A 23,567-nucleotide genomic window follows, 5' to 3' on the forward strand; every position below is an offset into this window, starting at 1 on the left:
ACTTCGGAGGGCCGAGGTCTGACTTCGGAGGGCCGAGGTCTGACTTCGGAGGGCCGAGGTCTGACTTCGGAGGGCCGAGGTCTGACTTCGGAGGGCCGAGGTCTGACTTCGGAGGGCCGAGGTCTGACTTCGGAGGGCCGAGGTCTGACTTCGGAGGGCCGAGGTCTGACTTCGGAGGGCCGAGGTCTGACTTCGGAGGGCCGAGGTCTGACTTCGGAGGGCCGAGGTCTGACTTCGGAGGGCCGAGGTCTGACTTCGGAGGGCCGAGGTCTGACTTCGGAGGGCCGAGGTCTGACTTCGGAGGGCCGAGGTCTGACTTCGGAGGGCCGAGGTCTGACTTCGGAGGGCCGAGGTCTGACTTCGGAGGGCCGAGGTCTGACTTCGGAGGGCCGAGGTCTGACTTCGGAGGGCCGAGGTCTGACTTCGGAGGGCCGAGGTCTGACTTCGGAGGGCCGAGGTCTGACTTCGGAGGGCCGAGGTCTGACTTCGGAGGGCCGAGGTCTGACTTCGGAGGGCCGAGGTCTGACTTCGGAGGGCCGAGGTCTGACTTCGGAGGGCCGAGGTCTGACTTCGGAGGGCCGAGGTCTGACTTCGGAGGGCCGAGGTCTGACTTCGGAGGGCCGAGGTCTGACTTCGGAGGGCCGAGGTCTGACTTCGGAGGGCCGAGGTCTGACTTCGGAGGGCCGAGGTCTGACTTCGGAGGGCCGAGGTCTGACTTCGGAGGGCCGAGGTCTGACTTCGGAGGGCCGAGGTCTGACTTCGGAGGGCCGAGGTCTGACTTCGTCTTTCTCATAAATGGAAGTAATCAGAATAGATTAAAAGATGCTTTGAAATGTCTTTCATATCTTTTTGCCCATTTGGGAATGGGCCAGTTGTGCACCCATTACCTAGCCATGCTCTTCATGCTAATAAATGAGGCCCGGTAGTCCTTTCTATTATGTGCTCTAACCTTATCTACTACCTGACCACTTATATACTTTAAACGTCCAGGCAGGAGAGAAAGGAAATTGTCAACTCACCCCATATCCAAAGTTCAGACCCTTTTTTGAATCAGAAAAAGTTGAAATTGAATAAAATCCACAACGTCCTGAAACATGTAACAGCGTGAACCCTTTTATGGTGGCGAATATGTGTTTAATATAATTTTTAACCAAACATGTATGGATTTTACCACATACAGATGCTGGCTTTTCTACTTTTTCGTACTAAGGCTACTTTCACACTAGCGTCGGAATCTCCCCGTCGCAATGCGTCGGGCAGAGATTCCAACGCTAGCGTTTGACGCACTGCACAACGGGTGCAGCGGATGCATTTCTCCGGCGCATCCGCTGCCCCATTGTGAGGTGCGGGGAGGTGAGGGCGGAGTTCCGGCCGCGCATGCGCGGTCGGAAAAAGCGGTCCGTCAGGAGCAAAAAACGTTACATGTAACGTTTTTTTGCTCCCGGCGGTCCGCCACAACACGGTGCAACCGTCGCACGACTGTTGCGACGTGTGGCAAAGCGTCGCAATGCGTCGCTAATGTTAATCTATGGGGCAAAAACGCATCCTGCAAACAACTTTGCAGGATGCATTTTTTGCCATAAACGACGCATTGCAATGTCTGGCAAAAAACGCCAGTGTTAAAGTAGCCTAAGCATCTGAACGGTCCACTTCTTATTCTGCAGTGACGTTCTAAAACATCAATGCAAAGTAATCCGCTGCATGTGACTGTCTGGCTGCAGGAGCTGGCTGTCAGACACAGCCAGACTACCCACTGAGAAGGCAGAGATGACTTATTACCATCTCTGACTTCCTGATCGTTCTATATACAATGCCAAACAAGTCCTAACATAGTAGTAATCATATGTTAACCAGGTGCCTGGAGGAAGCAGGAGTTGTTGCGTCCTAGCAGCCCCAGATCTGCTCCGCTATTCAAGCAAGGGGCGGAATTTGCTCTGAAACTGACTCTAATATAACAGCCCCAGATACAGGGGAAATTTGCAAATAAATTTATTTAAATGTTGAAATGCACCCAAAGGTTTTTTATGTATATGTAAGGAAGGCATACAGTGCAAAATAGCTAAACAAAAATAAAAAATGCTCACTAAGGCCATGTTCACACTATGCGGTTTTTACTGCGGAACCGCGGCGATTTTGCCGCTGCGGGTCCGCAGCTGTTTTCCATGCAGGGTACAGTACAATGTTACTCTATGGAAAACAGAAACCGCAGTGCACATGATGCGGAAAAACCAGAAAAAAACCGCGCAGAATTGCTGCAGAAAAAAAGAAGGACCATGTCACTACTTTGTGCAGAATCGCAGCGATTCTGCACCCATAGAAATGCATTGATCCGCTTACTTCCCGCATGGGGCTGTGCCCACCATGCGGGAAGTAATGCGGATAATGTGCGGGTTATACCCGGGGTGGAGGAGAGGAGACTCTCCTCCAGGCCCCGGGAACCATATTTGTATAAAAAAAAAGGAATTAAAATAAAAAATCATGTTATACTCACCCTCGGAAGTCTCAGCGCTGCACGCGGCCGTCCGGTCTCAGGTTTGCTATGCGACCAGGACCTTCGGTGACGTCGCGGTCACATGACCGTGACGTCATGAAGGTCCTGGTCGCACAGCATCTTTGGAACCGGACCGCCGCCTGCAGCGCCCAGGAGATCGGGACGTCAGAGGGTGAGTATATCATCATGATTTTATTATTTTTAACATTACTATTGCACTTTTAGACCTAATACTATCTAATAGACCTGACAGAATAACAAATCTGCAGGTGGTTGGGCATTTAGGAAATAGCGACCACAATATTGTACAGTTTCACCTGTCTTTCACTAGGGGGACTTGTCAGGGAGTCACAAAAACATTGAACTTTAGGAAGGCAAAGTTTGAACAGCTTAGAGATGCCCTTAATCTGGTAGACTGGGACAATATCCTCAGAAATGAGAATACAGATAATAAATGGGAAATGTTTAAGAACATCCTAAATAGGCAGTGTAAGCGGTTTATACCTTGTGGGAATAAAAGGACTAGAAATAGGAAAAACCCAATGTGGCTAAACAAAGAAGTAAGACAGGCAATTAACAGTAAAAAGAAAGCATTTGCACTACTAAAGCAGGATGGCACCATTGAAGCTCTAAAAAACTATAGGGAGAAAAATACTTTATCTAAAAAACTAATTAAAGCTGCCAAAAAGGAAACAGAGAAGCACATTGCTAAGGAGAGTAAAACGAATCCCAAACTGTTCTTCAACTATATCAATAGTAAAAGAATAAAAACTGAAAATGTAGGTCCCTTAAAAAATAGTGAGGAAAGAATGGTTGTAGATGACGAGGAAAAAGCTAACATATTAAACACCTTCTTCTCCACGGTATTCACGGTGGAAAATGAAATGCTAGGTGAAATCCCAAGAAACAATGAAAACCCTATATTAAGGGTCACCAATCTAACCCAAGAAGAGGTGCGAAACCGGCTAAATAAGATTAACCCTGCTGTTCTGTTGGTCAAAAATGACCGACTTTGAACTTCAATATTCTTTAAAATATTCAAGATGCGGCTCTGAAACCCGTGGCCGACCGACCCATCCTCATTTAAGTCAATCAACCACAAGTTTCAGAACCGCATCTTGAACACCCCCAAAAATACCAAAGTTCAAAATAGGTCTCCCCAGACCGAACAGAACAGCAGGGTTAAAATAGATAAATCTCCGGGTCCGGATGGCATACACCCACGAGTACTAAGAGAACTAAGTAATGTAATAGATAAACCATTATTTCTTATTTTTAGTGACTCTATAGCGACAGGGTCTGTTCCGCAGGACTGGCGCATAGCAAATGTGGTGCCAATATTCAAAAAGGGCTCTAAAAGTGAACCTGGAAATTATAGGCCAGTAAGTCTAACCTCTATTGTTGGTAAAATATTTGAAGGGTTTCTGAGGGATGTTATTCTGGATTATCTCAATGAGAATAACTGTTTAACTCCATATCAGCATGGGTTTATGAGAAATCGCTCCTGTCAAACCAAACCAATCTAATCAGTTTTTATGAAGAGGTAAGCTATAGGCTGGACCACGGTGAGTCATTGGACGTGGTATATCTCGATTTTTCCAAAGCGTTTGATACCGTGCCGCACAAGAGGTTGGTACACAAAATGAGAATGCTTGGTCTGGGGGAAAATGTGTGTAAATGGGTTAGTAACTGGCTTAGTGATAGAAAGCAGAGGGTGGTTATAAATGGTATAGTCTCTAACTGGGTCGCTGTGACCAGTGGGGTACCGCAGGGGTCAGTATTGGGACCTGTTCTCTTCAACATATTCATTAATGATCTGGTAGAAGGTTTACACAGTAAAATATCGATATTTGCAGATGATACAAAACTATGTAAAGCAGTTAATACAAGAGAAGATAGTATTCTGCTACAGATGGATCTGGATAAGTTGGAAACTTGGGCTGAAAGGTGGCAGATGAGGTTTAACAATGATAAATGTAAGGTTATACACATGGGAAGAGGGAATCAATATCACCATTACACACTGAACGGGAAACCACTGGGTAAATCTGACAGGGAGAAGGACTTGGGGATCCTAGTTAATGATAAACTTACCTGGAGCAGCCAGTGCCAGGCAGCAGCTGCCAAGGCAAACAGGATCATGGGGTGCATTAAAAGAGGTCTGGATACACATGATGAGAGCATTATACTGCCTCTGTACAAATCCCTAGTTAGACCGCACATGGAGTACTGTGTCCAGTTTTGGGCACCGGTGCTCAGGAAGGATATAATGGAACTAGAGAGAGTACAAAGGAGGGCAACAAAATGAATAAAGGGGATGGGAGAACTACAATACCCAGATAGATTAGCGAAATTAGGATTATTTAGTCTAGAAAAAAGACGACTGAGGGGCGATCTAATAACCATGTATAAGTATATAAGGGGACAATACAAATATCTCGCTGAGGATCTGTTTATACCAAGGAAGGTGAAGGGCACAAGGGGGCATTCTTTGCGTCTGGAGGAGAGAAGGTTTTTCCACCAACATAGAAGAGGATTCTTTACTGTTAGGGCAGTGAGAATCTGGAATTGCTTGCCTGAGGAGGTGGTGATGGCGAACTCAGTCGAGGGGTTCAAGAGAGGCCTGGATGTCTTCCTGGAGCAGAACAATATTGTATCATACAATTATTAGGTTCTGTAGAAGGACGTAGATCTGGGTATTTATTATAATGGAATATAGGCTGAACTGGATGGACAAATGTCTTTTTTCGGCCTTACTAACTATGTTACTATGTATTGGTGCTGCATATGCAGCTTCAATAGTAGGGGTAAAATCCCGCAGCGGAACCCGCAGGACAAACCGCGATAAATCTGCAGGGATAACCGCAGCGGGTTTGCCCTGCAGATTTATCAAATCCGCTGCGGGAGAACCCGCGGGACAAAAAGGAACGTGTGAATATGGCCTATTAATCCAAATTGTAGCCCTGCCCCTGTCAAAATAAAACATATGTTCAATATATGAAAAGTAATTTCTACAGAAAAAAGAACACAAGTTAAAATGTTTTTAAGTGATCCCTTGTGGTAGCAAAAACAATATAATAGTATCTGGTCACAAGTAATTGTAATATCCAGAGCTACTGCAATGCCTTCTGCTTAGAGATCAGCCTGATTCCGGATCGCCTTTACATTGCTCTAAAAATAAAATATGGGTAATAGAATAAATGAGTGCTGTCCATGGTTTCTTTAAAATCCTGCTTCTTTTGTTTCAGCTCCGTGGCTACCCTTACTGAATGTATGAGGAACAAAGTCTTGGCCAAATTTTTTCGAGAGAGGCAGGAGATGCTCAAACACAGCCTTCCCTTGGGGTCCTATCTATTAAAACCAGTCCAGAGGATACTAAAATATCATCTCCTGTTGCAGGTAACATGACTCATATAGGAGATACTGTATATACTTGTGTGTGAGTTTGTGTATATATACATATATCTGTGTGTACATATATGTGTGTGTGTGTGTGCATGTGTGTGTGTATTTATGCATATATGTGTGTGTGTTTATGTGTGTGTATATATATGTATATATATATATTGTGATGCAGTGACCCCTATAACAAGTAGGGGGCGCTGCATGGTCTCCCCAGTATAAGCACGGAAGCGTATTGAGGCTGTGAGAGTGCATGGCAGTTGCATGCATGGATGTGATGATGTGACAAAGTCTGGCATTGTGGTGAATGGCTGATATATGTGTCGCAGAGGAGGGGACTCTGCGCTGCCAGCCTGAAGCGATGTGGTGTTCTGGGTCCTATAGTCCCACAAGTGCATGCTGTATCTTTATAATGGGAGGTTGGCAGGGCTAGTTATGTGAGATGGGCGGGACAAACTAGCCACACACCCACACTCCCACCCAGGGGAGTGGTTAAGGATATATAATGTGACCAGGGTGTGGGTCATATCGTATGTCCTGTGAGTTTCCTGTTTGAAGCCTGTGTTGGAAGACCTTGGAGGAGGCTTCCTGAAGAGCACATGGTAGGGCTTCAGACCTGGTGGCCTGGGGTGTTGGACTACCGTCCTGAATAGCACCCGGACAGGTCACATGCCTGGGGTGTTGGACGGAGTCCTGAATAGCACCTGGACAGGCCACACCCTTGTGTTTTGGGAGGTCCTGGGAGTAGGACCGGATCCCTGAAAAGCGCACAGTGAAACTGTTGGCGGTAGCTTCCCCATCGGTGGGTCTGGACTAAGATATGCCGCACAGGCAAGTTGGTGATTCCTGTGAGGCAGTTTACCCAGAGGTCTGACAAGGAGTCAGCAGGTGGAGCAGGAGCTCCCGATACGGACTACTGGTGCTTGTGTTATGAACTGTGTGGTAACCCACGGCAACTGGTCAGGAGAGGACCAGCGTGTTTAGTTGCTACAACCGTAATGTCGTATGTTGGTGCCTGTTGTGCTCCATGGACATTAATGAACTGTATGGCGTGCGGTCACCCATGATAACTGGACACAGAGGTTCGGCGTGTTTAAAAGCTGTATACTGTGATATAAAGACTGTTTGCTGGTTGTTCGTATTTCTGTGGTTTATGATGCCATAATAAACCATGTGGACTGCTTTTGTTTGGAAAAAGTTTATATTTATTTATTTATATTTATGTTGTTTTTTTTTTTAAATTTTTTGCTTGATTGATTCCTCTTTTCATTCATTTGTACACATTTAGGAAATAGCAAAACATTTTGATATAGATAAAGAAGGATACGAGGTGGTAGAGGAGGCCATAGAGACCATGACAGGAGTTGCCTGGTACATCAATGATATGAAGAGAAAGCATGAGCATGCGGTGCGACAGCAGGTAATAAGTATAACATTAGGAATCTATAGGAATCTCGCCCCCAAGCGTTGATGTGACATGTTTGATATTGTTTAATAGGAGATTCAGTCTTTGCTGCTGAATTGGAATGGCCAGGACCTGACGACGTATGGAGAGCTGGTCCTGGAGGGGACCTTCCGTGTACAGCGCGCTCGCAGTGACAGGACATTTTTCTTGTTCGACAAGGTCTTACTTATCACAAAAAAACGTGGGGACCATTACATTTATAAAACCCATATTCCGGTGAGCACAAGTTTGTAGTAAAATCGTTATAGGGGATCTCTTGGGGAAAAAAAGAAAACTAATACAAGAAAAAAGTACATTATTATAGATGTATAGTTTTATTTCTTTTTTTACGCTGATCTGACCTAGGTAGCATTAATAAAAAAGTTTAAATGATTTTTTTGTCACATTACTGAACACAAAACCCACCCTAAATATGCAGGAAGGATTGTATTTCCTGCCTTCTGAGCCTTAAAAATGGCTTTCTTAAGCATAACATCCAGCAATCTGTCACTTACTAGGCTGCTTGCTGTAATTTTGATAATCTCCTGTTGATAAAACTGTGATATTTTTTTTTCACTAGAGGACTAGTAGTCATGTAGTCTTCCACATTTAAGAGTATAACCCTGTCCCCATCACTGATTGGCAGTTTTCTCTGTACATAAGCAAAAAGCTACCAATCAATGGTGTCGGCGGGGTTTTACGGAGCTCAACATTCCGAGAACTGCTAGATCTGCAACAGTGAAAACAGGGATTTTATCAAAACTTCAGCAAGCAGCTCAGTAAGTGACACATCGCTGGAATCAGGGTCTTTTCCCCTACATCATGCTTCTCCAAGATGGGGTAGCAAACGCCTGGTGACAGATAACACTTTAAGTGTTATGTTGAACTTATTAACGACTAGCTGTTTATTTCTTTTCTAGTGTTCACACTTGATGCTGATCGAGAGCACAAGAGACTCCATCTGCTTTACCTTAACACACTATAAGAACAGCAAACAGCAGCACAATGTCCAAGTAGGTGGGATCACTCAGCAGTTGTACATGAATGGAGGTAGAATATTGTGTCTATGGAAAATTAGATGAGTCTGACGCACAAATAGGTGAAAGATTGTGTTTATTTTAAAAGAAATCTGTCTTCAGGAGATGAGGCTTGTTTAACCCTTAGTCTAAAATCTGGATGTTAACAGAGTCAGCCCTTTTAAACACACTTTCCACCGGTAGTAAAAAAAATCCTTCTTTCTCATCTTAGCAGGCATAAGTAAAGGAGGCTGGAGAAATAATAGCCTTATCCGGCGATCGATAATAATAAGATCCAAGGTGGTTCTCCCCTGATACTAAAGTAGCTTAAAGTGGGAAAAACAGATGAGAAACAATGGTGGAAAGAAATGGGTTAACTGCGCTACTGATAATAACCAATTTCATCCGACTTCATCATGAGGACAGCCACAAGACTTGCTTAAAGTTACTCACTTGTGGTTTGCTGCTAATATCTTTCTATAATGAGACTGAATAACTGTTTGGAGCTCAAAAGGCACACACACCGAGCTATATCGCCCGGTAAGCCTAGTGAAAAGCGGCGGTGTCATTCACCTAGTGGTGTTGTGTGAAGGTACAACAATCTGTAGGCAAGTGTGACAGCTCCTGTGTCTCAGTGGCTAGGGGAGAAAAACTTTTTTTCTGATTATGAATGTTAGAGGAGGACAACATTGCGATGAATGGGCTGCTCTGCGATTAATGAGATGCCTTTTGCGTTCCAAAATGGTTCTTCATTGTCTAACCCGTTTTGATGCCGAACCATTGGCTATCTGACGATAAAAAATGTTTTTGTTTTTTTTACCTTGACAATGTCACCGAAACACATTGGGACAATAAAGAACCATTTTGCAACATAAAAGTCCTTCTCATCAACGCAGCCTGTTCAACGTGATATCGTTATCCTCTACTACATTGAGACAGAATTGCGAGTTTACTAAAGGATCAGGTTACAGCTCCTGCTTATAGAAAGAGGAGTATGAGCAGAAATTCAGACTCAGAAAGACACTGCTTCTTATAGTATGTCTCTTACTTCCTCACCTGGTAGCTAGGTGCACAGCAACACTGCTCAGTCCTCGATAATGTCCGACATTCTGCTGTGTGGGAGATTATGTAGCATAGTCTTCACCAGCTGTGGAACTCGTTTCAGGAACAGTTGACGTTTATATACAGATGTAGCCAAGTTTAACTTGACAAATAAGACTCCATTTTGGTAACTTGTCACAGAAAGTTATCTTTTTTAGGCTGTGCTCGCATGCTGTGGTTTTTTTTAACGAAAATTAAAAGCTGCGTTTTACAGTACCAGCAAAAGCAATGAGATTTCAGAAATCTCATGCACACGGTTATGTTTTTTTTTCCTGACTGAATTTGAAAACTGCAGCCTTTTTTAAATATGCAGAAAAGAATGCAGCAAAAACACTGGGTGTGAACATAGCTCTAAGAGCATGAAAATTGCAAAAGCTATTGACTAATGCCAGGTTAGGGGCTATGTGAAATTAAACTTTATGTGATCTTATTCCAGTGATCTCTTGTCTTTAAGGTAAACTTTGCTACATATGTATGTATACAGGATGCATGGAAATGTATATTTAATGATAGAAGATGCAAGTCAGATAGTGGCTTGATGGAGATGGATGTCATGTCGGTCTGATAAAAAGGATTTGAGTGGTGGCTATGCTAACACTCCCACAGGGACTTTGGGACCTGGTCTGTTGTGAATTCCGCTCTTGGGCTCCCTCCGGTGGTTGTAAGTGGCACTTTTGTGAATTCTGCTCTTGGGCTCCCTCCGGTGGTTTTAAGTGGAGTGGCTGCTCCTTGGATTTAGCTGTCAGCAGCTGCTTCCACTGATTGTCTATTCTGCTCAGCTATTTAGCCTGGCTCTTTCCTTCAGCTTGTGCCACTTGTCAATGGTTCCTGGTTGGATTCACAGCTCTTTGGATTTCCCTGTTATCCTGACCAGTTCAGCAAAGCTAAGTCCTTGCTTGCTCTTTTCTGTCCACAGGTTGTGGACTTATCCGTTCTGTGCTTTCTATGTTTGTCCAGCTTGTCAGTATGAATTAATTCTGTGTTGCTGGAAGCTCTGGGAAGCAGATTTACCCTCCACACCTTTAGTCAGGTGTGGAGATTTTTGTAAACTCTGTGTGGATTTTTTGTAGTGTTTTATACTGACCGCACAGTATTCCATCCTGTCCTATCTATTTAGCTAGACTGGCCTCCTGTGCTCATCCTGGTTTAATTTTGTGTATGTCTTTTCCCTCTCCACTCACAGTCATTACTTGTGGGGGGCTATCTATCCTTTGGGGATTTTCTCTGAGGCAAGATAGTTTTCCTGTTTCTATCTTTAGGGGTAGTTAGTTCTCAGGCTGTGACGAGGTGCCTAGGGAGTGTTAGGAGCATCCCACGGCTACTTCTAGTGTTGTGTTGAGCTTAGGGACTGTGGTCAGTACAGGTACCACTTCCTTCAGAGCTCGTCCCATGTTGCTCCTAAACCACCAGATCATAACACTGGTCCTGGCATCTGCAGAGGTCTCAGTAGTCTGATCCCCAGGGATCATACATTTATCACCTACCCTGGTGAAGGGTTATAAATGTATATAGTCGGAAAACGCCTTTAAAGTCAGCACTTTGATTGCTTTTAATTGCACTCTGCTTGCTATTCACTAGATCAGGATGCCTTGTAATGATATGACAAAGGGCCAAACTAATGATGTACTTTTCCCTAAAACTTCATTTTACCAAATTAAAGCACCAGGTTCCGAATCCTGCGGGAAGCACCTTTTTACTTCCGTTCAGAAGAAAAACGGAAAGAATTAAAGGGGATTTGTCACCAGGTTTTTGCTACCCAATCTGACAGTAGCATAATGTAGGAAAAACGACCCTGATTCCAGTGATGTATCACTTACTGTGCTGCTTGCTGTCATTTTGATAAAATCACAGTTATACCTGGTGCAGATCTACTATTTATTAGAATGCTGAAATCTAAATAACTCCGCCTACACCTCTGATTGGCAGCTTCCTGCCTGTGCACACAGAAAGCAGCCAATCAGTGCAGGAGGCGTGCTTGGACTACCTGGCAGCAGTTTACTAGTCCTCTAATGATTATTTTCCTAATGACTAAACAGTGATTTTATCAAAATTACACTAAGCAGCCCAGAAAGTGACACATCGCTGGAACCAGGGCCTTTGCCCCTACATTTTGCTGGTCTTAAATTAGGTGCAAAAACTTGGTGACACATTCCCTTTAAAGATAAAAAATTAGGCATGCACACATTTATTATGCCTCCCCTTTGAATTGGTGCCATATTGAGAATGCTATTGTCCCATGATACAATATGCGCATGTCAGTTATAATAGAAATAATAGGAAACAAAAAAATACCCTTTAGTCGCTATTTTTGCTCTTGCTGCCTGTTTTCTATCTAGCTTTTCTACCTGTGAACTGCTGCTATTTGGAAGATGTATAGCTAAGGTAAGGGAACTTCCAGGCGTTAGACAAAAAAATAGGGGGCGGATTTTGTTTTCACCCTACACATTAGAAGGGATCAAATCAGCTGTGAAAATCCACAGTTAAAAATGACATGCTGCAGATCTGAAATCCTAACCGTACGTCCATTTTAATGGTCATTTTTTTTTTCTTTAAATAGGCTAAAACGGTGGAAGAGAAACGCTTATGGACCCATCACATAAAGAAACTTATACTAGAGAACCATCACGCTATTATTCCCCAAAAGGTAGGGATGTGTTGAGTCATTTATTGTATTATTTTCTTGATATTTGTAAAGAGAACACCAACAATGAGAATCTTTAAGAAGCATATTAGACTAGTATAAAGGCATTTTCTTTTACGTTTTTATTTAGTATGGTAGCTTATATTACCTGGCTCATTCTCTTCACTATTCGTATATGCATATACTGTTCATACAGATATTTCTATAGGGAAGATATTAAATTTGTGCTGTTTCTTTATTCAATAAAATTAAGAGAACTAAATGAACGTGAAAAATAACTTTGGACCTTAAATATTGTCATAATTGCCTTTTAGATCTAAGTGTGTAATGGTTCACCAGCAACAATACGGGTGTGTCAGATATCACTCTTGACACTACACCAGGTCACTTAATATCTGGGATAGACAATCTGTCTATCGGTCTATCCATCTAGCTCTCTGTCCGTCATAGGATGTTAGAGTTGGAAGGGACCTCCAGGGTCATGGTGTCCAACCTCCTGCTCAATACAGCATTCACTAAATCATCCCAGACAGATGTCTGTCCAGCCTCTGTCTGAGAACTTCCATGGAAAGAAAACTCCCCACCTCTTGTGGCAACCTGTTCCACTCATTGATCACCCTCACTGTCAAAATGTTTTTTCTAATATCTAATCTGTATCTTCTCCCTGTCAGTTTCATCCCATTGCTTCTAGTCTTTCCTTGTGCAAATGAGAATAAGGATGATCCCTCCACACTGTGACAGCCCTTCAGATATTTGTGTACAGCTATTAAGTCTCCTCTTAGCCTTCTCTTTTGCAAGCTAAACATTCCCAGATCCTTTAACCGTTCCTCGTAGGACATACTTTGCAGTCAGCTCACCATCCTGGTAGCTCTTCTCTGAACTTGCTCCAGTCTATCTAGCTTTCTGTCCATCGATCTAGCGTATATAGTAAGGTTGCAGGCCTGGAAGTCCTGGATGGGAGGTATTTGTGACAGAGGTGGTTAGCCTCAGAGATGAAGGACCCAGAGATGAAGGCTCCAGCACAGATAATATTGAGAGATATTTTAATAGACCTGCATTTTGGGTCTGAGTTTTAGGAATGACTGGAAGACCTGAGAAGGACTGGTCACTCCCATTCTCCTATCCAGACTTTGCAGCTGAGCTGCCTCATTAGGTTTCTAAGTGTAGAGGTGGAAACATCTCTGGTGTATGCTGGACAGACTGTTAGCAGTTGACCAACCGTGAATTTGGCCAACTCCTGTGTTTAGAATCTACTTTGCTGAGAGTAGCTGTCCCTTTCTGATACATTTGTGTTTTGCTCCAGCAGACCGTAACTATCTGCCAGTTTTTACCATTCACTTGTCTGTTGATTTTGTCCTTGACGTAGTTTCTCAATATTGACTTTACATAACTACCTCTTTCCTCTGGCTTGCTCCTCCGGATGGCAGCCCTTTCGTGGAAGCAATCCAGTGGCCCCCGTTATAAGACCAGATCCCCATACAGTAGTTAAAGGGTGAAGGTCGTGTGGCTCCTCTGGAATCTGCCAGTGAGTGGCTTGTGGCACATATATCCAAGATATCCTTTCTGAAGCAGAGGTTTCTGACAGTCCTAGAGGTCTGTTTTGCTCCACTGTCATAAGTTGTCCCTGGAGGTATAAAATAATTAGCAATGGTTTACTCCCTCCTGTACAATCTGATCAGCAGTAGGATAAATAGAATTTCTAGTCATTGGTAAATTTTTAATAATAGAATCCTTATTTTATTTTAGGCCAAAGAAGCGATTCTAGAGATGGATGCTGTGTGTAAGTGTTAAAAAAAAAAAAAAAAACTAAATTCTGACTTTTTAGCATTTTGTTGATTCCAATATTTTATACCATATTGCCACCATTTCCATGTACTAAATGCTCAGTAGTCCTGATTTGCAAATATCTGCCCAGTTTTAAAATAGCTTAAATTGTGAATGCAAATGGCACAGCACTTAAGTGCAATATGTGGTGTTTCCAGCAACGATGTGTTCTTCTTCCCAGATCCAGGACGTTATAGATACAGCCCAGAAAGAGTAAAGAAAACCATGTCGGCGATTGATCCAATGATCTCGCATCTGTCAGGACGCCGGCAGTCTGGTATGATGCATGTTCCTACAGACCCTGTCCTACAACCTTTTTTTCCTTCACTATGGAGATTACTTTGGAAAAAGTTCATATTCTTTCCTAAAAAGGGATTTGCAGGCCCCTCTTGGGCTAACCTCGGGGAACTATAGGATGAACCCCTACTTCTTCCTTTAGCTAAAACCAAATTAAACATTTAATGCCTTCCATTAAGAAAAGAAGAAACTAAAGTTTAGGAAAGTCTAGTCTGTCCGTCTAAGTTCTATATTGTAATCCTCAGGTTATATTCACATACAAGTAATTTGCAATTAAATTCTCTGTATTTTGTTAAGAGTAACTAAATTACTTAATGATCATCCTTTGCATGCAAAGTTATGAATCTTTGCAATATTCTCAGTTCTCATATTCTCTGAAACACCGTGCCGAGAGTGCTGTTTTAACTGCCTAGTTCATTCTTTTTTTTTTTTTTTTTTTACAAGCTGTTGTAACCTGCTGCTCTAGTAAGAATCCATAACTCAAAACTATTTAGGGCTCCAATCTGTCTGCACTGAGGGATCAAATTACATCTGTTGCTATAAAACTCTATGAATAGGGGAGAGGGAGAAGCTGCAGGGATAAAAAGGTAAAAAGGCACAAAGAGAAACCGCTAAGGCGATTTTTTTTTTTTGCGGATTTTGTGCAGACTCCACCTGTGGTTTTAGACCTGCGGATTCCTATTATGGAGCAGGTGTAAACCGCTGCGGAATCCACACAAAGAATTGACATGATGCGGAATAAACAACGCTACGTTTCCACACTATTTTTTTCCGCAGCATGTGCACTGCGGATTTTGTTTTCCATAAGTTTAATATGGTACTGTAAACTCAGGGAAAGCTGCTGCGAATCCACAGCGGCCAATCCGCTGCGGATCCGCCGCAAAATCCACAACGTGTGCACATAGCCTATCACTTCTAGTGCCCAAGGTCAAAGACTAGAACTCTTGCGCCACCTATTGGAAACAGTGATCAAGAAAGTCAATATTGACTTTTTAAAAACGTTGGCGTTTGACTTGGATAAAAGCCAAGTACTACTGTAGTCCTCTCTGAAGAGCCAGTTTGCTTATTTAATTTCCCAGAAGAGCATGCATTGCCTATAAGTCTCCTCACTCTTACATGGCAGGCTTGGCTTGTCACTCTCTACAATGAGAAACGTTACCCCTTAGACTCTACTGCAGGAGGAATACTGCAAAATCTGCTGGATACAAGTCATTTAATGACCAGAAATAGTCTCTCAATTCACACGTATAATTTGTAAAGTTACCAGAAAGTATAGTGACTAGAGATGAGCAGATCTACTAAATCACACAGATTTTCCTGGAAAATTTGATTTGCAGCAAAGTTATTCTCTGTGAATTTAATGTCTCTTATTATGCACTCCAGACTGCAGAGCATAATAATCTTACAATGTAGAAAATGGGGAAAAAAAAATCCATACTCCCTTACAACTTACCTCTTTGGGCCCTCAGCTCTTCACCATCCCTTCTCTGATCCTCAGTGCATCTTCTTATCATGGAATTTCTGGGCCTCGTCACTCTAGACCAGGATGTTGCATAAGGTCCCGACGCGCGCCGTGACCTTGTTCATGAACACTCCAAAGTGTTATGAGTCTCATCAGAGCCTGAAGTCTCAGCCTGGTCTGATGTGGTCCAGGGTATCATAACTCAGCAACGGCAATAAGAAGATGCACCGATAAACGGTCGAGGGTTGGTGCAGAGCGGAGGGGCAGGAGAGGTGAGCGGTAAGGTGAGTATGAGTATTTTTATTATTTTATTTGCTAACCTTTTGATGGTCTTTTATAGTTGATCGTCGCAGAAGCGAATTATAAAACATTTTTTTTTACTTTTTCGAATTTTTGTAATATTCCATTAGAGTGCGATCCCACTGGAATATATTTGTTACACAATCGAACACAGGTTATTTTATCTTTGGTAGAATTTTAATAATCCCACTCATGAAATCACTATGTATAGTCTCGTACATTGAAGAAAAGCTCCAGGATGCAAATAAAGAAGCACATTTTAAAACAAATGTTTCAGAACTTGGGAGTCATGCTTAAAGGGAAACTGTCATCCCCAAAATCGTAGGTGAGCTAAGCCCACCGGCATCAGGGGCTTATCTACAGCATTCTGGAATGCTGTAGATAAACCCCCGATGTATCCTGAAAGATGAGAAAAAGAGGTTAGATTATACTCACCCAGGGGGATCCCGCTGCGGTGGGCGTTGCGGTCCGGGGCCTCCCATCTTCTTACGATGACGTCCTCTTCTTGTCTTCACGCTCCGGCGCCGGGAAAGGTCAGAGAGGTCCGGCGCCTGTGCACTGCAGTACTTTGCTCTGCCCTCAACAGGGCAGAAAAAGTGCACCGAAGACGCAGCGTGAATACAAGAAGAGGACGTCATCTGATGAAGATGGGAGGTGCCGGACCGGACTGCGACACCCATCGGACCGTACCGGGATTGGGACCGCCCCTGGGTGAGTATAATCTAACCTCTTTTTCTCATCTTTTAGGATACATCGGGGGCTTATCTACAGCATTACAAAATGCTGTAGATAAGCCCCTGATGCTTGTGAGCTTAGCTCACCTTCGATTTTGGGGGTGACAGGTTCCTTTTAATCTATTAGGTGGGGTGAATGTTTTAGCCTTTTTTTTATACTTATATCTTTTTTTTTTTCTCCTGTAGATTTATTAAAGCATGAGGATGAGAATGGTAAGATTAAGATCTCATGAATTATATGTGTAAGACAGGAATCTGAAATATTTATAATGTATGAAATGAGAATTAGTCTTTAGGAAAACAGGGAAACGGTCAACTCATACTTAAAAAGGATCAGACAGTAGGTCAAAATTGGCCAGTTTTTGCTGTTATTTTATTCCCACTTTTTCCTTCAAAATTTTGTGGGTTTTCCCCCCCCCGTATATACTCGAGTATAAGCCGACCCCCCTAATTTTGCCACAAAAAACTGGGAAAACTTATTGACTCGAGTATAAGCCTAGGGTGGGGAATGCAGCAGCTACCGGTGAATTTCAAAAATAAAAATAGATAGCAATAAAAATAATAATAGAGAGTTCAGTAGGTTAAGGGTTTTTGAATATCCATATTGAATCAGGAGCCCCATATAATGCTCCATACAGTTTATGATGGGCCCCATAAGATGCTCCATAATAAAATATGCCCTATATAATGCTGCATAAAGGTTGATTATGGCCCCATAAGATGCTCCATAGAAAATGGGCCCCATATAATGCTGCACAAAGGTTGATTATGGCCCCATAAGATGCTCCATAGAAACATTTGCCCCATATGCTGCTGCTGCAATTAAAAAAAAAATATGACATATTCACCTCTTGTCCTGAGTAGGCGGGGACACCGTCACTTGGGATATTCACCTGTCCCCGTTCCACCGCCGCGCGCCACTGTGTCTTCCAGGTCTCTGCAGTGAGTGTTCAGGCAGAGGGCGCGCACTTACCATGTCATCACGCCCTCTGACCTGAACGTCACAGCCAGAGGACGCGGAAGACTGAACCCGGCGGGGGAACGGGGACAGGTGAATATCGCAATGCTCACCCTCCCCCGTCATACTCACCCTCCCGGCGCAGTTCCTCCTTCTCCGATGCGGTGGCGCCTGCAGCTTGTTCCTGTGTTCAGCAGTCACTGGTACCGCTGATTAAAGTAATGAATATGTGGCTCGACCCCTATGGGAGTGGAATCGCGTCCATATTCATTACTTTAATGAGCGGTACCACGTGACTGCTGAACACAGGAAGAGCTGCCGGCGCCTGGAGACCATCGGAGATGCAGGGACCAGGTGAATATGTGACAGCTGCCGCTCCCCCTTCCCCGCCGACCCCCTGGGACAATGACTCGAGTATAAGCCAAGATGGGCACTTTCAGCCTAAAAAAATGGGATGAAAATCTTGGCTTATACTCGGTTATATATGGTATATCCTCCTTTCGGTTCCAGAGATATGGACCTTTTTACTTATTAAATATTTTTATGGTTTTATGTTATCTATTAAATCTGAAAGTATTTCTAAACATTGCGTATGAACCGAATGATGAAAACCAGCACTTCATAAAGTAAAGTTTTATTGTAATTATACCTATTGGCATATGAAATACTCTAACATGTATTTCTTTTCTTTTTCTTTCTGGCTTTTAAATATCCAGTGGGTTTAAAGGTAAGATATCCTTTATAATATTTTTATGTTGTCTAATCCCGTGCTGTGATTTTATATAAAAAAGTGGAGATTTTCCTGCATTTTTTAATAATCTCTACCAAAAAAGACACTGGAATGCATCAAGGTTGCACGCGGACTCATAAAAAGTACTGATGTGTCTACCCTTTCCTTAAACTTCGTTATTTACTCCCAATTTTTTGCAAAATAAATTCAAAACAGTACCGCAACATGCAAACAAAACCTTCGACAGGCTGCAATTTCCATCGCAACCACTGGGTGGACTCACATACACAGACAGACAACATCCCATGACAGAGTATCACAAAATCATAGTTTTTGAGTTTTTTTTTTTTTTTTGTAATCTCACAAAACACATTTCAGATGTGTTTTGCTAAGATCAAATGTATATGAGGGCACCTCTATCTTTATGATTGGTGTCTATGAATACATATTGGTTGTGTGTATAAATTTCCGTTAAAATCAATGCTATATTTATATACAAAGCTTGTCAAATAAGGAAACTATATCATGGCATGCCTAAACTTTCACAAGTAATTTTCCAGTCTGTGTGTTAGACTAGCTTTTTTGTATTGTTATCATATCATTCTTCGTATACCGACTTCTGTGCTCTCACATATATTTTTTTCTACAGTAGAGTTCCAATATTTGTACGGTAGCCCTTCTTAATACATTATTTTATAGTGGTCATACAGTTCAAGTAGTTTCGGTATTTTTATTTTTATGCTTTTATTATTATTCTAAGTATTTAACACATACCCGTAGATGATATTTTATTAGCCAAGTCAGACCTCCTGTTAGTATATACTGCCTGGCATGTCAACATCTTAAAGAGATGTTAACGAGCTTATTTTCAATTAAAGAAGGCATGAGACATGTAATGACTGACAGTCTGCTCTCCTGATCTACATGTCTCAAACTGGTAACTCCCCCTTTAATTTAAAACAATCTCTGCGAGAGACATCTAGTCCCCAAGGGGGACTAAAAAAATGTAAAATTGTTTATTTAAAAAAAAAGAAAAGCCCCACTCTGCTATATTGAAGATCACATGCCATTCAGACTGTAAAGCTAATCTATAAATTGTATATACCCCAAAACAGTACCAATAAAAAGTTCAAAAAATAAATAAATGCAGGTGCTACTCACAAATCCATCCTGACTCTCCAGTAAAAGGCTTATTGTGAAGAGAGCTGAGCTGCTCTATCCAACTCCTCCTGGCTCTGTCCTTCCGTCCAGGGGAGAATGGTGGACACAGCTCCCCGTACAGGCTGATGGCGGGGTACATGCTCTGGCCCCCACATTGATCTAACAATTATCACATATCCATATAGCTGGAAACTATATACTTTGGAGGGCAATTTGTGTAGACCGGAATAGCCCTTTAAGGCCGACCATGTGGTCATTTTATTAAATTCCAAATGTTCACTATTGAATTGAGCTTTGTTGAGTTGTCCGGCTATGTGGGGTCATTAAAAAAGCCATTTTGTGACTCTGACAATAGAGAAATTCTAAGGGTAAGTTCACACAGGACTTTTTTGCTGCGTTTTTTTCTGCTAATTTTCAGCTGCTTTTTACAGTACCAGCAAAGCCTATGAGATTTCAGAAATCTCATGCACACACATTGGTATTTTGTTTGATTAGTATTTTGTGCTTTGCTGTGTTTTTTTGACATAGAGCATGTCACTTCTTTCAGGGTACGTGTCACACGTTCAGGATGGCCGGCGGTTTGGACGGAGCGGCAAAATCGCTCTGCCCAAAGCTCTGCCCCCTCCTGGGGACGCGATGATGCCGGATGTGTTCATTGCACACATCCGGTATCATCGCAACCCACACATAGGGCCCTGTGTTATACCTTGCTGCGGCACAGCGTCGCTGCAAGGTAAACGGACATGCTGCGATCTAAAAAGACACGCCGCATGTCCGGAATCGCAGGGCCGCTGGATGCGTGTTACCACGCATAGTGGAGACGGGATTTCACGAAATCCCCTCCACTATTACGCTGCGTTTTTGACGCTGCGTCTCTATGCAGCGTCAAACACGCAGCGTTTCCTGAACGTGGAAACATACCCTCAGCATTTTTGCTGCTTTTTTTTCACCCATTGACTTGAATGGGTGTTGAAAAAAAAGGCAGCAAAAATGCAGGTATCATTATTTTTCTGTTTCTACAGACTTGTTCACTGTGCAAGTAGCCCATGTGTTTTTGGTTCTATAATTGTTCTCTTGTTTCTACAAGACTGGGGAGTCCACCACTCCTCTGTGGGTCATTTGCATTGTAGCTGTTCCATCCTGCATGTCCACATGGATATTCCTTCTCTGATCCCTGCTTATACAGGTACTATACAGATGATCAGGTTTTAAATACATCAGATAGGGATTATATACATTACATAGGACTGCTCTATTATGGGTATACCTTGGCGATTGGTGGAGCAGCTTAATATACATTTTTTTGCAAAAAAACGTATCTACTAAATACCCTGTGTTTTTTTTTCATTTTTTGACTAGCACTTGCTCATTTACTGTATCTTCTTTACAACAGAGTATTTTTGACCTCGCTGTGCTCTTTTTGTGTCTTCAGGTAACTGCGTTTTGTGTCTTCTGGTGACTGCGTTTTTGCTGCTGAAAATCCAAGGACATTAGCCTGGAAAAAGAGAAAAAAACGCACCAAAAACGCACCTAAATTAGCATAAACAAACGCAGCAAAAAAAGTCCTGTGTGAACTTACCCTAAGGATGTAAAAAGAATCTGTGATTACTAAATGTGTCATTGTTTGCTTGTTTTTCAATACTTTCACAAAACCCCTAGAATTAGAGGTTGTCTACTACTTTTTCATTGATGACCTGTCTGTAAGAGTGGTCATCAATGTTCGTCCGACACCTGACTTCCCCGCCTATCAGCTGTTCTCTGTAAGCGCTCACTTGCGGAGCTGCTCCGTCTTCTGATAGTGGCCGCGGCAGGGTACTACACCTCCGCCTCCTCTTCATAGTAATTGGAAGCGGATGTGCAGTACCCAGTCACTGCATCATGCTGTTCTCCGATTAGGTGGTAAAAATCTGGTGACACATTCCATTTACATTTTTACTATTTGATTGAAACCTGTCCGCTCCACGTGATGTTGTTTGTTCAGCATGCAGGCAGTGATGGCGCTCTACTGGATTTTGAGGACATCCTGCAGCACAGTTTGAGTAGTCCGATACCAAACTGTAACGATCGTCAGACTGAGGGCGTTAAGCGGCATCCGGCCAGTACTGAGCTAATTAGGGATCCAGGGACTGAATTCAGTGCGTCTGAAGAAGAAAATGAAGAAGAGATGCACATGGATAATGATGGACAGGTAGCTAAAGGTGCCGGCTCTGTGCCGACAGGCGCACATCGCTGGGCAAAGGCTTTGCTTGATACATGGGGCACTTTGGTGGTGAGAGCTTTCTATCGCTCTTCTTTGCTGCTACTAATGTATTAATTAATTCATTCATTTTCTGATGCTTTGTTTCTTGCATGGCATTGAACAATTTCTCCAATTCCAAGTTGGAGCAGTTAAAGGGATTTCTCCATCTTATGTTCATACACGATTACATGCCCCTGTTAGGCTGACATCTTGGCCCTTGCCAATCACAAGAATGGAGATATTTTTATCTTTTTTCCATCTCTTATATCTGCATGTAACTGCAATATGATTCCATGCAAGTGGATGAAAATCTGCATCATCAAAAACTCACCAGATACTCACTCACCGTAACTTAGTCTTAACCCCTTCCTGGCATATGCCTTATAGTTCCAGCATAGGTCGGGTCCCTGACTGTGACGCGCTTACAAGGGGAGTCTGCATCTTTCCCAGCAAATGATGGCTGTAATATTTAGCCATCATCTGCCCTAACAGCTGTGAGTGGAGCTCCACTCCGCCTGTGGCTAAGGCCTCTTTCACACTTCCGTCTTTTCAGATCCGTTGCAATGCGTCGTTTTGGGAAAAAAACGGATCCTGCAAATGTGCCCGCAGGATCCGTTTTTTTCCCATAGACTTGTATTAGCGACGGATCGCGACCTCACGTCGTATCCATCGTGCGATGGATCTGTCGTGTTTTGGCGGCCCGTCGTCTGGGAAAAAAACGTTCAATGTAACGTTTTTTGTCTGCGTCGGGAAAACGTGTCGCGATGGATCCTGCGGCATACGTCGTTGGCTAGAATGGAAGCCTATGGACGCAGGATCCGTTGTGACACGTCGTATGACGGAATCCAGCGCTGGAATAAGTTTTTTTACACTGAGCATGCTCAGAATCAGGAATTTGCAGCCAAATGGCCAGACAAGCCCCAAATCTATATAAACCTGGCCTGGGGCGTCACCCCAAATGTGCCAGCAAGACAGTCAGTCAATATATTGGTTTCCCTATTTTCCAGTAGCCAATCACATTTGGGAGACTCCCATTTTTAGGCATGGAAAACTGATCCACCAAAAAAAACTAATGAAATGGATGGTAAAAACGAATGCAACGGATCCAGTTTTTCAACGGAACCATCTAGCGGATCCGTCAAAATACTGGATGCGTTGCATCCGCTTTTTAACTATTTTTGACGCATATGTCAATACGTCGCACCAACGCATTGTGATGCATTCCAAAAAACGGAAGTGTGAAAGTAGCCTAACTGCCACTTTGTCTCTTACAGCAACATTTACTGTGTGCCGACAGGGTGGCGCGTCATCCTATGCTCCCAACAGCGCACCACTGACAGTATTACGAAAGCGTTGATGGCTTGCCACATGAGCCCAAGGTCTGCGGAAGACCTGTCATGCCTGCCGTGTTTGTTCTCCTGTTGAAGCCAGCCTCTGGTTGATGTTCATAGGAGCCCGTGATTTTCACTAGACACAGCAGTACTGTGTCATTGTATTATGTATAATACAAGTCACAGCATGATCGTAGGGTTAAGTCCCCTAAAAAGACTTAAATTCAGTAGAAAGTGGGAAAAAATATTTTATAAAATATGAAAAAAAATATATAAAGGTTTGAATAAGCCACATAAAAATAAAGGAATTAAAAAAGGGAAAACCTATATAGTATTGGTACATCCCTAAAAGTGTGATCTATAAAAATATAAAATTAATTAACCTGATTGGTAAACTGTAATCAGAAAAAGAGGTGATAAAAACAATGTATCTACC

The 23,567-nt window shown here is 42.8% G+C and overlaps 1 protein-coding gene across 1 annotated transcript in view; it reads left to right on the forward strand.

Moving 5' to 3' along the window:
• PLEKHG3 (pleckstrin homology and RhoGEF domain containing G3) overlaps positions 1-23,567 on the forward strand; it is a 58,330-nt gene that overhangs the window by 24,720 nt on the left and 10,043 nt on the right. Inside the window, exons 6-17 of the mRNA XM_069730140.1 lie at positions 5,740-5,890; positions 7,182-7,313; positions 7,392-7,574; positions 8,258-8,350; positions 12,012-12,098; positions 13,842-13,875; positions 14,101-14,196; positions 15,269-15,273; positions 16,586-16,592; positions 16,899-16,925; positions 18,387-18,397; positions 21,543-21,749. Coding sequence (XP_069586241.1) covers positions 5,740-5,890; positions 7,182-7,313; positions 7,392-7,574; positions 8,258-8,350; positions 12,012-12,098; positions 13,842-13,875; positions 14,101-14,196; positions 15,269-15,273; positions 16,586-16,592; positions 16,899-16,925; positions 18,387-18,397; positions 21,543-21,749 — 1,033 coding nt within the window. The remainder of the gene's footprint in view (positions 1-5,739; positions 5,891-7,181; positions 7,314-7,391; positions 7,575-8,257; positions 8,351-12,011; positions 12,099-13,841; positions 13,876-14,100; positions 14,197-15,268; positions 15,274-16,585; positions 16,593-16,898; positions 16,926-18,386; positions 18,398-21,542; positions 21,750-23,567) is intronic.

This window comes from Ranitomeya imitator, chromosome 1 (genome assembly GCF_032444005.1).
Source record: "Ranitomeya imitator isolate aRanImi1 chromosome 1, aRanImi1.pri, whole genome shotgun sequence".
NCBI classification, from domain to species: Eukaryota; Metazoa; Chordata; class Amphibia; order Anura; family Dendrobatidae; genus Ranitomeya; species Ranitomeya imitator.